Source organism: Gavialis gangeticus, unplaced genomic scaffold (assembly GCF_001723915.1).
Source record: "Gavialis gangeticus isolate Ggan-Ray unplaced genomic scaffold, GavGan_comp1, whole genome shotgun sequence".
NCBI lineage: Eukaryota > Metazoa > Chordata > Crocodylia > Gavialidae > Gavialis > Gavialis gangeticus.
This window is the reverse complement of record NW_017729032.1, coordinates 263,364,073-263,381,464: the sequence shown is the minus strand read 5'-3', so window position 1 is coordinate 263,381,464 and position 17,392 is coordinate 263,364,073. Positions and strand designations below refer to the sequence as shown.

Below are 17,392 nucleotides of genomic sequence, written 5' to 3'. Positions count from 1 at the left end.
CCCCCCCCCCCCCCCCCCAAAAAAAAACTCTCATGAAAATCTAGCCTGAAAACAAAATATTTTTTTCTGCTCTTCATTGTATTCATAATGAATAAATTATACTTTATTCATCAGTGGAGAAAACAAACACACTCAACTACACTGAAGTTTTACAAGGTCCAGCTATTAAATGTATTCCTGTAACAACAATTCCTTGGTTCTACAGATTGTAAGGGTGCTTTGTCCACAGACAACCTGCCTACAACACCTTCTGTTAAGGGTCAGTTGCCAGTCATTTACATTAAGAGCTCTTTGGTCTTGCTTGGTATTATCCCCCCCATCTTCCCCTTGGTCAATCACGAGATCAAACACTGCTGGAATGGCCTTACAAGAGACATGTAGCTTACCCTTCTTCCATCTCCCTACCCACAATGCTCTGTCCACTGAAGTCACTGGAATTTAATGACATTATTCTACGTTTCACTACTTTGTTCTTCACGGATCAACTGTAGTTCCTTCTTAAAACTTCCCAAAATATTTTTCTTTAATGGCACAAACCCTTATCTCAATTCTTTATTTTTTAAAAGTATTCTTCTGTGTTTCTTCCTACTTAGTATATGCTTTGGTGGTATATCTATATAAAAATTTGTATAATGGCCTTATTTATTTTAACCACAGTCTCTTCTCAAAAATTATTTGGAGCTAAAAAAATTTCTGACAAAAATACGACATATTCCCACTCTCAACTGTAATTTTCTCCCTCATCAAACAGTCGTTAGTAATTAATGCTCCTAGGAATTTAGACTTCCTCACTTGTTACTGATGCTTATCAATGGCTTATCCAAGATCCTCTCATAATCTTGCAATCATGTATTTGATTTTAATTAATCTTAGGTGCCATTTTTCTGGCCACTTCCTTCAAATCTTTGCCTTCTGTACCATATCTTCTTTGCCTAACATTTCTTCTACCTCCTTTGCTTCTATGACAGCCAAATAAATAAAGCAAGCCATCAAAAAAAATGGTGCATGACATTAAAATTCACCTCGCCTGGAAAATTTTACTGATACTGCTACACTTGACCCATGTCCATATTAAAGAATATTTTACAACCTCCACCCCCTACTTCCAGATGTCAAACAGGGAAGATATTTCACTCCCCAGGGACTCTAATTTCTGAACTGCCCACAACACAGTTGTACCATCATAGTAATTACATCAGGAATTCTAAATTATTTCTTTGCGATTCAGAGGACTTCTTGTTATATTCCCCTCTCTTCTGAAGTATTTGACACATTAAAAATATCTGATGCAAAATATCTGATGCTTTTTTCTGAGACACACATATTCTAATTTTTCCTCTGTGTAAGGGATAAGTTGATATAAAAGTACCAAAAAAGGGATTCTATATCGAAGAATGAGATGACACAAGAGTTTTTACAATGCATTGTGTGTGTGCGTGCGCGTCTCTCTCTGTAAAATTGGACATGCGAATGCCTCTTCATTTGTTTCACATTTTTTCAAACCTCTAAACTGACAAAGTTAGCCTGTGAAATCTTTGACATAGCTTATCACCTCTTGCTTTTAACATACACTGGGAACATTTTCAAATACCTGGTGTTTTGTATGTGTGGAGGAATGAGGAGAAGTTGCTATTCTGTTTGCCTCTTAGAACTCTTCAAAATCTAGTTATTCCACAAATGACAAGGTGTCTGGAAAAATAGCTGTTCACTGCCCACTTTTATCAATTCCACCATTAAGCAGTTCATTAAAATACTCTCTCCATCTTTCTGTAAACTCTTATAATCAAAAGTCTTCAAGTTCCATCCTTTACAAGACTCATTCATATAAGGTATTCTTTTCCCAAATACACTGATACTTGTGTAGATCACTTCCATGCTTTCAGTGCTTCTATTCTGCTTCATTTTCTCCACCAACCCCTATATATACTCTCTTGTGGTGATACATCAGATGCTTTGTTCCTCTTTTGGTTTTATCAGATTCCTCAATATAAGACAGATGGCAGTTCATACAATTGTAGAAACGTAGGTCTGGAAGGGACACCTGGAGATCATTTAATCTAACCCCTTTCTCAGGGTAGGATCAGCCATATCCAAATCATCCCATACAAGTCCTTCTCTCCTTGCTGTCATTGGCAGTCCCCCTATATGAGGAGAACAGTCTTCCACTAGATAGGGGAGTCATTGTTGAGTCCAGAGATGGCTGAAGAAGCCAATCCAAAATCCATATTTGACCTGGCACACATGGCATATAGTTCTGGGAAGGAGTGGCTCTTGGTAATGTTGATTCTTTCCCTTTGTCTCCCTCAGCCAGCTGCTTCTATATTGAGGTGAGTTTGCTCTAAATGACCAATACCTTGTCATACATCATGGTGCCACAGGGAGCAATTCAGAGCTCAAGTTCCCCAAGTACTGATATTAATGTCACATTTCTTCAGATTGGCCTTCAAGGTGTCCTTGAACTTCTTCTTTTGCCCACCTCTGGAGTGGTGACCATCAGCAAACTGGGAGTATAGGACCTGTTTCAAGAGTGATGTCAGGTATCCTCATGATTAGGGACCTAATTAAATGGTGCTTTCACGATTTTCATAGAAACTGTGAAAAACAGTGGTTTCCACAGTTGCCATGAAAATTGGCATTTGCTGCAATTTCCTGTGGAATCACCTGGAAAAAAAAATTACTAAAAATAAAATGCAGGGTCCCCAGTGTGAGCCAGCAGTCCTCATGGCCACTCCCGCCTGGCCTCACAGCCCAGTGGGGGAGGAGGAAGGTACCGGTTGGCAGAGTGGCATGAACAAGGGCAGCCAAGAGGGTGGTTGGCTCCTTGTACCTCCTCCCCAACCAGGGCCTCTCCATCAATCAGCGGTGAGGGGTGGAGCTGAATAAAGGGCAGCTGTCCACCAGCCAGGACCTCCTGGTTAAAATCAGCAGCAAGGAGCAGGGCCACCATGAATTGCCCATGAAAGTGGCTCTGCATACTGCAAGCGGGCCATGAAGAACCCAATTTAGGTATGTCTCTACTTACTATGTGTCCTGTCCACCAGAGCTGTTGCTATATAAAAAATTGTTTCATGTTTTCCTTCCTTGTCCAAACTATTCCTAAAACTACACAATCAACCTTGCTGCACAACTACAAGGCATATTGCCCAAAGACACCAAAAGCAACCTAATTGGAAACAGATAAATACTTTCTTGCTGCACAACAAACCTCAAAAGTTTTCCAACAGCCTTAATCTAATAATTCCTTAATCCTTATATCAGTTCTTCCTGTCTTGTTTGGTAGCTTTCTTTTCTGTATCTCTAATAGCCGCTCATTCAGTATAAACATTCTCTGTAACATTCATAGAACAACCTTCTAAAGATTGAAGCTTGTTCTTTACTGTGGTGTGGTATTCCTGTCTGTATTTTAGACTCCCCAGAAGTTCTAGGTTTTATCTATTAAAAGTATTAGTAGAAGTTATTTCTCTATTCACTACATATAATGCACATGTTTTTGCAATCAACCTACTTTGCAAAGAACAATAGTAAAGTAAGTAAGATTCATAAAGACTTCACAGTCCTCTATCAGTATATAAAGACACTTACTTTGGAATGATTTGAATCCAAGGCAGAGAACAAAGTAGTAGGCTGATCACCATCTGGCATGAGACAATAAATGAAAGTTGTTAAAAGAAAGTATAATCTGTTTGAATTATGCAATATTTGAATGTCTTGGTCTTTGTGGGGATCAACTTTTTAAAATCAACATTGATGAGAACTAGATCCCAGTAGTAGACATACTATGACTACTATGACATTCATGTAGACACATTATGCCTTTGATTTCAAATTCCATTTGCATTTATGTGCAAGGACACAATGTTGTCCCTAATAAGCTTTACAATGTATGGTAATCTGCAAAATCAACTGCACCAGAAAATCCATTACACCAGTTTTGTGCTGAATTGCACTTTCTTTGCTAACATATGTAGCTCATTTTAAGAATTCACTCTTGGCTGAAGCTCTGTAAGAATTTCATTACCATTATGTCTATTTATGACTACCTTTCAAATGCAGACTGCTGTTTAGATCCAGTTCCTCTTCATCCTTAAAGTTATCACCAAAGACCAGGACTGTACTGGTTCTAACAGCCTCTGTCTCTTTTTTTGAACGAAGTAGAGAGTGCTTAATCTGGGGCTGCAGGAGGCACTGGTTCGGACAATCTTCATACACAGCTGCTTCCAACCCAGGAAAGCAAATAACTGCAAGGTACCAATGAGACCTGTCCATAGAATGAAAGTGGGGGGGGGAGAAGGCAGGAAGGTCAGCATTCTATACAAGAGAGTTGTAGAAAGCTTTTGTAACAGTGAAGTGATAGAGACCACAGGGTAGTTGTTTATCAGTTCCGACCATTACTATGTTCATTTATAAGGATACAATCACATACAAATCCTCATAACATATTTCTACATTTGAACCTCGCCACAGCTGCACAAAAAATTCTCACCTATTCTTTGTCATGCATTTTTCCTGCCTGATTCTCATTTTCAAACATCCCTCACCTACTCAGACAATCAAGAGCAGGGATCAAATTGTAGCAAAACCCTGTTTTTCTTTTTGTTTTTCTTTGGAAATGCATTCCCTCCCTTCCCCAACTACTTCTCACTTTTTCTCTTCCTCTCTATTCCCTATAGATAAGTATGAGTAAGCTAAGACAGAGTGAGCTAAGACATGAGATAAGCTTTAGCATTTTTGTGGCAAGTTTTTTTTTCCTCTCTCCTTCTTTCATCCACCGTTTTATATTGTATAATTATTATGTTTATACTGTTTTACCAATTTTTACTGTTTTTTTTTTTAATTGATACTATATGATTTAGGCCTCCATGCGTAAGTTAGCATAAGTAATGTCAAGTTTCCATTTTGTATGTCAAGCCTCCATCTTGTGTCTTCTGCCTGGGTGTAACCTATGACTCATGTCTAACCAATCTCATGCAAATTGGTTCCTGAATGAATGGGGATGAATGAGGGTGCTTGAGATACAATGGTAGCAGGCCTCTACTGAATAATCAACTCAATGACTGGACCATCAGCTCAATGACCCAACCATCACCCTGCTTTGACCCTCCCTGGCTTAAGATTTGGAAGACAAAGACTGCTGCAGAAACCAGCCATTAACAGACACCTGAAACTGCATGTCCAAGCCTGGAGTGCACATGCTCAGTACACCAGGGGCTGACCCTTGCCTGGGTATGCCCCTGCCACTATAGAAGCAGACCTTCTATGATCCTAAAAGGAGGCAGTGAAGACACACCAAGTGGGATGCCCCCTCTATCTGGACCAGCACCACACCACCTATCCACCCAGAGGCCCTGCCGGCAACCCCCTCAGGACAACACCTTGCTGGAGAAGACCCTGACTGGCCATCAAGGATCAACTCACAGCCCAGGATAGGTAGCTATCACCCACCTTCCTTCCCCAAGCAAAAGATCTGGACTCTGTCTCTACACACCCTGACTTCAATCGCTCCACCAGGCCTTTTTCTCTCCTGCTACCATTGTGTGAGTGTGTACATAATTGTGTGCGTATGTGTGTGTGTGTGGGAACCAATAACTTTGTGGGGCTGTATAGGGTGTTGTCTGTTTAATAAACCTGTTATTTTGAAACCCCGAGTTGGGCTTTTGTCTTTTTGACCTCCTGACCCTCCTCCTTGATTTCCTAGCTATCTCCCAGCTTTCTGCCTTAGTTTCCAGCCCCATCTCCCATCTTTCTGTCTCTCTGTCTCCTGGCCGTCTCCTCCTTGCCACCAGGCTTTTTCCCTTGCTTCCACCCCAGCACCAGGTGACCCCAAGTAACCCCAGGGTACATTAACCCTAAGTAACCCCATGCCCCAGTGACCTCAAGTAACCCCGGGGCCACTTGACCTTAAGTAACCCCAGCTTCCCCTCCAGTCTGCTGGTTCTAATCCCGGCCCCAGCAACTTTCACTCCTGGCACTTTCACTCTCCATCTTCCTCCTTCCCCTCCTTAAGGAAATCTTTGACCCTCAATTCCCCCTCCCATAGTCACCAAGCACCCTAGGTACTCCAAGCACATACATATACACCATACCACCCAAGTAAGGAACTCACCAGTGTGTATGTTTAGGTGCGTGGTGTGAACTGGCAAATTATATATAATTGTGTGCGAGATATACGAATTAGTGATCCATGTATGTGTATTGGGTGCGTGGGTATTGGCAGCTGATTTTGTCTAACTTTTGGTGTGTATAGTGTGTATGCGCTTGAATTGGGGATAGGCGTGCATGTGCTTAGACTGGTAATCGTGTGTGTGTGTGTGTGTGTGTGTGTGTGTGTGTGTGTGTACGTACGTACACACATACAATTGTCACACCCTCCCATCTAACAGCACAATTTTAAGATCCTGAGAGTTGGCCTGGCCCCACAGGACAACAAAATAATGGATAAAATCTGGAATATGGTATGCTCCCAACCTGATATTTATATGACATCATTTTGCAGCTGCTCTGTATGCAGAATGGTGGGTACATGCATCCAAAGTAAATGGAGAATCAAGCCTATCCACTAGCACTGACTCTGCTACTATGAATATTATGTATTACATTCTACAGGAAGTTGCTTGGAAAGAACAGAGAAGTTTATATGGAACTTTTAAAGAAATAAAATCAAATCTACTCTTTGGTTAAGCAAAGGTCCACAAAACAGAGTTTATTGGAGACAAAGAAATATCTTTTTGCATGCCCTTCTTCTTGTAAATGACATTTTTGAGGGACTTTAAATTATTTGCTCATCACAATGATTAAGACTGATCGTTATTTAATTTTTAAATCAGAATCTATTTTTCCTGAGCAGTTAAGTCAGAATGAGTCCTTGGAAAAGCTTTAACAGCCCTGCAAGTGTTTGTACTGATCAACCAGAGGCATTCTAGCCCTGACAGATAATGAGACCTAAAAACCATCCCATTTGGATTATGGCACCAATTATGACCTTTTATCTAATGTTCTGATGTGCCAGAGATTGTCCTTGATATACTGGAAATGGTGAATCTTTATCTTGATAGGCACAAAATACACTCATTTCTAAGAAGCAAGATTCTCCAGCTTTTCTAGTGACATTGGTTTCTACTGCTGATGGCTCACAAGTAACTGGATTCTATTGTATTCACTGGTTCATTGGTCCAGTATTCTTTTTTTTTGTGGAAATGGTTCAGGCCTTCAGGTATTTCAGACTTTTAATCAGAGCAAATTTCAAGCCTATGAATTTTTAAGTCCCAGAAAATGGTCCTCAACAAATCAGTTTCAAAAGTGTGCGGGTCATACTTACTCCTCATTCACAGGAACAAAGATATAATCTTTAGTAAAGATGTTTATATGACGAGTCCATGTTTTTACTCTTCTGTGTCTTCTCTGTGCTGCCCTGAGAATAAAACAATTATTATTGTTTTTTCTTTGGATTAAGTACTATGACATGGTTGCCAACTCTACAGCTTCCTATGCCTAAGCAAAAACATTCTCCCTCTCCAGTTAAAGAAGGGAGACTCAGAGATCAGACAGACTCAAAGGCAGAGTAACAAATGCTTCAATTTTTTCTAGGTCCTTTCTGTAGGCCAATAAAGTAGCAGGCATGGGCACTACTTGTAGTCACAGCTACCCCAAGAGGAGGACCTTCTGAATATGATGGCCTCATATGAAGCACTCCAAGACCCTAAGTAACAAAATAAAAATTTGTTTGGGAATAAAAAAAGTCCTCTTAACCTACTTACTAACTATTCATAGTGAAAAGGGAGCAATAGCTGTTAACAGAAAAAGACTATCCTGTGGCAAGAAGGAATTAGAGCAAGACACAGGAGAACTCCATCTTCCATAGCCTTGGCTGAAGGCACAAGGGGTGTTTAATTAGTGTAGCTCTGACAGCCATGCTAATTAAGAGCACCCAGAGAGTGTCATGTGCATCAGTGCCCCTGCACTGAAAAATGGTGGTAGGGCACTTTGAACTAAAGCTCACTGAACCAGCTTTAGTTTAAGGCACCCCACTGTCATTTTTCAGCACAGGGATGCTGATACACATGACACTGGGGGCTGCTGGAGAGTGTTATTTTCCATGCTCCAACACACTGGAAGAGTGCATTGGAGCAGGCTCCCTACATGTGTATAGGAGCCCAAGGTTACCAAGGGGGTGTGCGGCAACGCAACCAGCGCTGCTAGTGAAACCTTCCAATTTTGGTGTACATGTGGTACACATGCACCTACAGGGGAAAAGGCATAGTCTCATAAAAAATTAGGGCTGGAAGGGACCTCAGGTGGTCATCCAGCCCAACCCCCGGCTCAAAGCAGGACCATCCCCAACTACATCATCCCAGCCAGTTTCTGCCACCACTACGTGGCGACCTTGCCACCCACAGACTTGCCCATATGAATGGGTGCTGGGAGTGAATACCACTACACAGAAGCCAAGCAGGGACTCCTAAGAATGGTGCACAACTAATGAAGTCAACCAATGCAAAATGAGTCATTCCACTTACATAAAACAGGACAGCAATCTGTGATCACCATGTAAGCTTCATAAATAAGAAACAGTGCTACATGTGCTAAGCCTACACTTCAAAAAAAGAACAATACAAACCCCAAAGACGTCCCCTCTCCCTGTACACTTGCATGAATGTTCGGTAGAATGGGAATGAAAATGTAGTGAAGAAAATTGCCCAAAATCCAGATTCAAATAAAAAGAGAGTCAGTAACAGTTCTATATTAGTTTGTATTCATATCAAACCCTAATCACAGAAAAACTTTAATTAAAAGACTACTATCCTATATTGTTTCTGACAACATATCTGGAAGACCTAAAAGCATTTGGAATGCTACAAGCCAAAGGACACTTTATGGAAAGTATGAGGGATCCAGGAAGAGCACCAGTCTTTGAATACTGCTTCATTATGAATTTGTGTTGTATGACATCCTATCATTCCTGTCCTCCCTTCCCACGTCAATCCCTAAATTAAGACCACCTCCTTCAGTACTTGTGTGTATACGTAACAAATAGTTTAGTTTGGACCAGTAATGTTATGGCATCTGCAAATAAACTTACGAAAGCTTTGGATCTCTCTCAGAGTTTTTCTCTCTCCTGGTCAGGCACTTATAGAAGAAGCTACTAAAAACATGTGAGCGCTCAGCAAGATGCTTTGGTGCTTTCTCCAATAAAAGGTATCTAGAAAAGAAATGAAAAAGGCAAATATTTACTTCCTGTGTAAAAGCCACGTTCTCCCTGAAAAAAATCATCATTTATAAAAATTAAAGGACACCACTGCTACTTTAACCTAGAAGCCAGTTACCTTCACACAGCTGCTAACCATACCAAAATTTTCTGTGTAATTTTACGTATGTGTATAGATAGCCATCATTGTAATATGTACACACCAAGCAGTTAATATGAACACAGCTACATAGCCTTGAGATTTGTGCTCCAGAGTCAACTTTTTTTAAATAGTTGCAAGAACTAGAAACATAATTAAGATGAGCTTGAACATTTGAAATATGAACACCAATACAGTGTTACCTTCCAGAGTTTGTAGTGTGTGAAACAAAAGGTCAGTAGTGTAAATCATACCATTCACCTCAATGGGTTATTCATTAAGAAACCTCAAAGTTACAAGTTAAATGATCAATATGTTAATTATTTTGCTGCTTTGCTTACATCTATACCAGGTATGTGCATAAGTTACTTAACTGCATAGCACAATGCCGGTCCCCATTTGTTGCCTGTTACTTACTTTGTAGGAAACATCAGTTATGTGAATATCAACTGAATGCAAAAACTGCTTAAATGACTATCATCTTTCATCCCCACTGTCTACACGCTGCGCTTTATCAACTGCATCTTAATTACAATAGTAACAGTTCAGAGGTTGGCAAACTTTTAGGGCACTGGGCTGGGAACTTAAGACCCAGCAATCACCACAGATTGCTGATCCCCTACCCCCAACCACTGATCCTTTGCTGCTCCAAACCCCTCTCTACTCAGTGCCTATCTCTGCTTACTGGGTGCTGCTGAAACCCATATCAAACACCATCAGGGAATGGCAAATTTGACAGTAAGGACAAAGACAAGGAGATTTTAAGTCACAACTTTAATGAGGTCCCTTTAAATTGGCATTTTCTCCTCCCACACTCCCTTCCAAATTAAACCTTCATGGGCTGGAATTAAGGCTGTTGACTGGTCTATATTATTATACTAACTGTATTTTGCTTAACCACACCAGAAACACAGAAGTGGGGGCAGCTGTCAAAGGACATTTATTAGAAGCCTTGAAAGTAGTGGCAGAAAGATAGTTTCATGGCTGCTATTTCCCACCACTGTCAACAGTAGTCCAGAAAGTGATGAGAAACCTTGAAAATGAAGTGAACTAGGAAGTTTGGGGGCTACTAGTACCACAGCTCTGATGGCACTCTCTGCTTACCGAGCCTTGTTTATGTGACAGTTAAATATATATTCTGGGTAAATGCAAAACCTATTTTCTTCACTTCTAAAGCTAAGCAGTTAAATGGAGTATGCAGAAGTTTATTTATATTGATCCACTTAACATGTTTATCTCACAATGCCAGACTACCTGTCCAAATCTGCAACAGTTCCCTCTCTCCGCAAGCCTCCTAAGCATCTAGCTTCTTGAAACATCCAACTTTTGACAGCTTCTGCAATGCAGTCCTGTACTGCCAGTAGGGGTGTGCAAAACGGGTTGTATTCGATTCAGATGCAGATTAGGCCCGAATCAGGGACAATGATTTGATCTGTTGGTTCGGCTCACTGTCCAATTCAATTTGGCCGAATCCAAATCTGAAGATTTGATGCCGGCCAATTCAGAGAACCAGCGATTCGGCCATAGACACACCTTTAAATGTTTTTTCTATATACCTTGAGGTATCAGGCATGGATCATGAATGCTGCAATGGTGGGGCAGATGGAGCATGCCACAACTAGATTACCTCTTTCCTCTTTTGTAACTGCTCATGAACTATTTAACTACTCATAAAAAAAGCCCAATCCATCCAAGAGTGAAACATATTTATTCCCTTCTATTACTTACTTCAGATAGAAGTCAATGATGACATCATTGAGGAACTCTCCATACTCTAAACACTTAAGATCCTCTTTTGTGACTCCCAGTCCTCCTTTGGCAGGTGGGGGAGGATAAACAATCAAACTGGAAAGCAAAAGTGATATTAACATGATGTACTGTGATTCCAACAGGCAATTGACAAAGAATTCATATTTGCTGAAAGTCAGAAGGTGGTGAAAACTGCCAAGGAAAATTATGTTCATTACCTAGACCAGTGAATCTCAACATTTTTAAATTCAAAGGCGCCTCTTGGAAAATACTACCTCTTAGGCTTCACTCTTTTTGACCACAAAAAGTAACAGAGCAATTCTTCTGTTGTAGAGAGCTCAGAAAGACCAAAACAAGTCAGAATGTTTTTAACACTATGCATTTCTATGTGAAAACTCTGGGCAGCTATATACATGCATAGAGGCTGCTCTGACACGTTGTAATTACAGAGCATGGAGCTGGAGCTGATTTGACAAGCATTAATGAAGCGTCCCTGCCACCATTTTTCAGTGTGGAGACGCTGATACGTGTGATGCTGCAGGTGCTTTAATTAGAGCAGCTCTTGCAGCCTTTCTAATTAAAGCACCAGCCCTTCCCCCCTCCCACCACCCTCCTGGAGCACATGTATAAATGCCATCAGGGTTTATCTTGGGAATCATGTTTGCACACCTAGTGGTACTACCATTGTGTGAAAGCAAATGGCATCCTTGAATAGATCTCAAGGCACCCCAGAGTGCTTTAAGAATCACTGATCTAGATACAAGTGTTTATGGACTGTGTTAGTTCAGGCAAATGCATTTACATGCTCAGCAGAGCTGAATTATTCAACTTGTCTAATTAACCTGGCTCCCTGTTCTCCATTGTTACCATTACATCTCCACTTTATTAAGAACTCACAAGTCACTTCCTCTTTCTTCATTTTTTTTGAGCTAACATATCAACCATTTCTAAGATTCCAAAATATATACCTAAGACTTTTGTGCTCTATACAACATGCAGGATTTAGCAATAAGTTGCAAAGGAATGATAAAATAAGAGGAATAAGAAATGCAGAATTAAAATGGTCACATTCAAAGAATGAAAGCATGAGAGCACATTTGTTCAATCTATGTGCTTTCATAAGAACTGTAATTAAAACACTCGGGATTTTGTTAATACTTTATTCCCAAAACTGCAATGCTTCTGTTTGTCTTTCTACTTAGACATGACAAGTATTAGGACAACATAAAATGTGAATCAATAACACGTAGTGACTGACACTGACAAGTTCCAAAAATAAGAGGAAAAAACCCTGAATCTATTCATTTTCTGGTTTGCACGCAATTATAAAGCAGGAGAAGTAAGAGACAGATATAGCAACATAGGTATAGCAGCAGTGTCAGTGCCAGGCATATACTCTAATATCTTGCTACATTACATAATATTTTTTTCTTCATTTTACAACTGCTTTATACTCTTCCAAGAATGTCCTGAGATAAGTTATGTGACTCCAAACTTGGCATTTTTGCAGACGAACAGTTTACATATTTCATAATAGCAGTTCATCGTTAAAGGGATGAGTTAGACACAAATGGTACTCTCAGGAAATCAATGAGAATCTAGCAATGATAGGGACTGAGCCCTTAATACAAGTATTCTCTCTCTCTTAATTAAAAGATCTTAAAATCCCCACATGGGATATACACACATTACTTCTTATTTATTGGCACAGATTACAACCACATGCATTTTAGGTTAATTTAGAATAGAAATATTTAATCTTTCCACAGTAGCTTTTCTGCAGAGATCTCCAACTAATTTACAAATATTACTTAAACCAGTACTTTTCTTCTAGAAATCAGAGGCCTTTTTGTAACTGCTTACTTAAACAGAACATACATACTTCTCAACAGGTCCGGTTTCTCTTATTTCTTTCCATTTATCATCTGATTTAGATGACAGAGAAATGGCATAGTGACCATTATTCTGCTTATGCAAAAGAGCATAGTTGGGCTTGGTTGCATTTACTTTAGATTCCTGCCATAAAAACAAACAAAAATCATCTTTATACACAACTGTGCACACTGCAGGAGGCTGATAATAAACCTATGGCCTGCACAAATCTACTCTGCTATTTTTGATGAATAGCCATTTACAATATGGAACATATGCTGTCACCAGCTGCATTTGCTGGCTGGCAAAATTCACAATTTTTCACTTGCAAGAATTGGAAGTTATATATGTGTACCACTGATCAACTAAAGAAGTCAGATAGAACACCACAGATAATAATACTGGATTTTCTTGCATATACAACACACACCGTTACCTTCAAAAGCAAGGTGCGTATTATATTTGGAGGCGTGTGTATGTGAAAAAATGTGGTAGTTACTTCCCACTAATACAAAGCGCATCTCTTCAGGACAGTTTGAAGATGTCAGTCAGTCATGTGACATGGGTCCCCTAATCTTAGTTTTGGTGGAGAAAAGGAGATGAAAAGGACAGAGCTACCACAGCAGATGTGTTGAGTTACCACTGGATTTGGTGGGAGCAGCAGTTATTTCTTATGTCTGGAAAAAAGATGGTATGAGATCTGTGAGCAAAACAGATGATGTCTTGGATTTTCCGGTCTCACAAATCAGGCAAACCTCTGCCTCTGGGTACCAAAGGGCTACTGACTAGAACATGTCTTTCCAATTTTGGAACTAATTGTTGAGAATTTTATGCATTGGAGTGGTACATCTTAGGAGCAGGCTGTACAATGAACCCACTACCCATTTCCATAAGATCACTGGAGGGGCTGTACAGTCTGAACTAGACCTTCCGAGCCCACAGGGAACAGGAAAGATGCACTGTTCCTTAAAGTGAGCAGTGCCCTCCTTTTATTGTGCTTAGCTAGCTCAGGAGATTGCAGTAATGGGTAGAATTATAAGCATCTATCTCCTTCGATTCTTTCTTGAAGCCACTTGCAGTCCTGGAGGGAGTAGGAGGGAATGGGTTAGTTTCTGTTCAGGACTTATAATGATAGTGGGCTCCAGGGGATGTGTGAAAGGCCTCTTGGAACTCTCCTCCTATGTACTATCATGGGGTACTATCTAGCATTTCATATATATGTTGCTCCATTTAGGGGGATAAACAAGCAAACATTATAGACTTTTAGCTACACAGTACACCTACATAGTTTATTTACTGTGCACAAGGTAAGCTAACTTGATTTCTCTAATGCCAAGTGATGCAGCTCTAACGAACCAAGCAATGGTCATGTACTAACCTGAGGTACAGGGTCAGGCAGAACTGAGGCACTCTCCTTCTGCAACTGCTGCTGAAACAAGGTATGGTGATATTTCATAAAAGAGCTGTCTTCAGGGGACAGGTCCTTAAACAAAGATAACACCTGCTTCCAAGACAAGAAGTCAGAGAGATCGGGTGCCTGGTTTTTCTTGCCCACTTCTGTAATCAACTCACTTAGCTTAATTTGTTCTTGTTCCATTAATGGTTGTAATAGTTCAAGAAATAGGAATTCATCAGAATTGGCTGTGAAGGAAAAAGGGCAGAACATTAATGTAGATCAGCCTGGAATGGTGAAACAGAAGTAAGAATTGTAGTCTGTAAGACCCCAGAACAGATTCCTGAATGTCCCCTTTACAAAGCAGCTAAGCATAAAAGCTTAATTGGAAACCCTTATGCATTACTGTTAAACAGAAGTACTTCAAAATAAATTAGACTAAGATATCTAGAATTATGTTGAGAATTTAGACTCACAATTCCTATTAATGTCACAATTCTTAAGGTCAGTGACAGCCGTAAACAAAACTCCCAGGTGACCACAGATTCCTGTGCATCTCATATTACACAATCCCCATGCTTCTTGTAAAAGACAATGCCTACTTTATATTTTCTCTCCAAGTACATTTAAGAGTTAAGTTTGTGCTTAACTTTAAGAGACCAAACTGCCAGCACAGTTTCAGTAATAACACTTGTCTGGTGTTACATTTGTGGGTCACCATATTGTAAGCTCAGGTTAGTCTCGAGAGAGAATGTCTCTGACGTCTTCATCACTGGCTTCCTTTCTCTTGTAACAACACTCATGCAACTCAGGAGTCAGAAGCTTTTACATCAGCTAAATCATTCCCTCAAAAGGTTTCTGTAGTGATGGTTCTTCTCCCATAATTTCATAAATGTCTAAAAGGGGCCATTGATAGTTCTATCACACTTACATGGCTTCCTTGAAACAGACATTCCTAGTTGGGTTTCAATCTGTTCCACACAGTCCGCAGACAGCCAAAGGAGAATGAGATTTTTACTCTTTGCAGCGGGAGAGTCATCAGTACTCCTCCACAAGCCAAATTTTCTTAGGTGGACAGTATCCACTGACAATTCTATGATCTTATTCAAAGCCACTGTAGGAAACAAGACACACGCTCACTATAGTAATTGCACATTAAGGTTGAAACAAATGGAAGTCAGATTAGTAAATTAAAAGCTATAATTGCAGCCTTCATTCAAGTCACTGTATCAAACTTGTACAGCCTGTATAAAGTATAAATTGTTCACTTACCCAAGAGGTCTACCTTTAACAGGTGATACCAAAGTACAGCTGTGCACACATGGGTTATTAAAAAACAACAACCCCCCCAACTTCTTTTTCCCTCAGTTACATTAATTCTCTGCCAATTATATTAAACTTGAATTCTATCAGTAAATCTATCCACTTCCTTTCCATCAGCTCACCAGTCAGTTAAGAAAGACAAACTAACATTTTTTATAAACTATAGTTTTATCTCTATTAGCTGTGAATAGTTGACCTAATACAACTGACCAAGGGAGGATACAGGGAAGATGCAGTAGCACAGTTGTACCCCACTTTGATTCCTGCTCCACCTAAACTTTAAAAGCAGCTGCCTGGAAGGAGAAGCAGCATTTTTATTAAGGCATAGCTGAGGGAGTCTGAGGGTAATCTGTCTGATTCCTGCTAATCTCAGATGCTAATGACTCTCTAGCCTTTTTAATGGTCTAGATATTCCATTAATCAAGTTATCCTTTCTTCCGCTGTGTCTGTTAGCCATTCATGGTAATCACTCTCTCTCTCTTTAACAGCCCTGCAGACAGTCCTAGGTAAAAACCTTAACTCTGGTGTGATAACAGTTACTCAGACAAACATTATATCAAGTGTGGAACTGACCAACAGTGAAGAATGCACTGTCAAGATACTCCAGAAGACTAAATTTTCTTTTATGAATGTGAGTGAGAGATATACATTTAACTCTAATGGACTAAAGGACTAATAAAACAATATATTTTGGCTGCTTTCGCCTAGTTTGTTGCGTTTTCTAAACTTAATGTATGATCTAGCAAATGAGTATACACTCCAGTAAAGGTATGTTAATTTTTGCTTTGATCTTCAACTGAATAATACAGCCCCAGGCTCCTAGCATATTAGTAAAGCTTTTAGTTTCTTTTTACCTGAAGAAAAGTGTGTCATGTTATATGTGAAGTTGTACTATCTACATATCCCCTCTCAAAATCCTGGATCCACCCATGAAAATGACCCAATTCCAAAATACCACTTCATGATTCCCTGGTTAAGAAATCTTCTTTAACTCTGTAACATTTCAAAACTGGCATTTGCTTAGGCCCAAATCCTGCACAGATTCAACCACCTCAGTAGTCATACTTATTTCAATGAAAGTACTTGCATATTTAAAATTAGGTATAACTGTTGCTACGATATAGATCCTATATTCATAATGGATCTTTCATTGTAGCATATAAGCAACAAAAAGTAAATAATTGAAAGCTACTAAGTTTTCAGTACCTGAACTCTTACGTAAAACTGCTAAAACAGAAATGTTTCAAGTGTCCTGCAATGGATTTATTAAGAGGTTATATAGTAATATATAGCATCTTACCTTGAAATGGGATGTTAATGTACCTTGTAGTGAACTTAAAAGACAAAAAAACAACAAAAATTAGTCTGTGTTTAGTATTATTTCTCAAAACAAATTTTAAAACCCCCATTTATTTCCTGTACGCTGCCAAATGCAATCAGCTGAATAAACTAAAAATGACTATTTTGGTCTTTTCTCTGACAACTTGGGCAAAAAATTCAGACAAGGCAGGCTCATGTTAGACTCTTAAATCCATACTAAAGGACCTAATAATAGTGTCCTGATTTACAAAGGTGCTGAGCAATCTCTAAACTCTATTTAACCAGTAGAAGCTATGAATACCTAACTCTTCTAGAAACTGCATCACTTTATGTAGGGGTCTAAACACAAAAACAAAAGCTTAACTCCACGTAGCCTTACTTAATGATGTGAACA

At 39.6% G+C, this 17,392-nt stretch overlaps 1 protein-coding gene across 2 annotated transcripts in view; it reads right to left on the bottom strand.

Annotated features, from left to right (window-relative positions):
- The window catches only part of SENP7 (SUMO1/sentrin specific peptidase 7), a 78,143-nt gene that overhangs the window by 10,091 nt on the left and 50,660 nt on the right, over positions 1 to 17,392 (bottom strand). For both annotated transcript variants that reach the window (XM_019523720.1, XM_019523721.1), the window contains 9 exons: positions 16,979 to 17,012; positions 15,287 to 15,469; positions 14,341 to 14,603; positions 12,973 to 13,106; positions 11,070 to 11,186; positions 9,077 to 9,196; positions 7,316 to 7,408; positions 4,041 to 4,258; positions 3,583 to 3,635 (listed from right to left, as the gene is read on the bottom strand). In XM_019523720.1, coding sequence (XP_019379265.1) covers positions 3,583 to 3,635; positions 4,041 to 4,258; positions 7,316 to 7,408; positions 9,077 to 9,196; positions 11,070 to 11,186; positions 12,973 to 13,106; positions 14,341 to 14,603; positions 15,287 to 15,469; positions 16,979 to 17,012 — 1,215 coding nt within the window. The remainder of the gene's footprint in view (positions 1 to 3,582; positions 3,636 to 4,040; positions 4,259 to 7,315; positions 7,409 to 9,076; positions 9,197 to 11,069; positions 11,187 to 12,972; positions 13,107 to 14,340; positions 14,604 to 15,286; positions 15,470 to 16,978; positions 17,013 to 17,392) is intronic.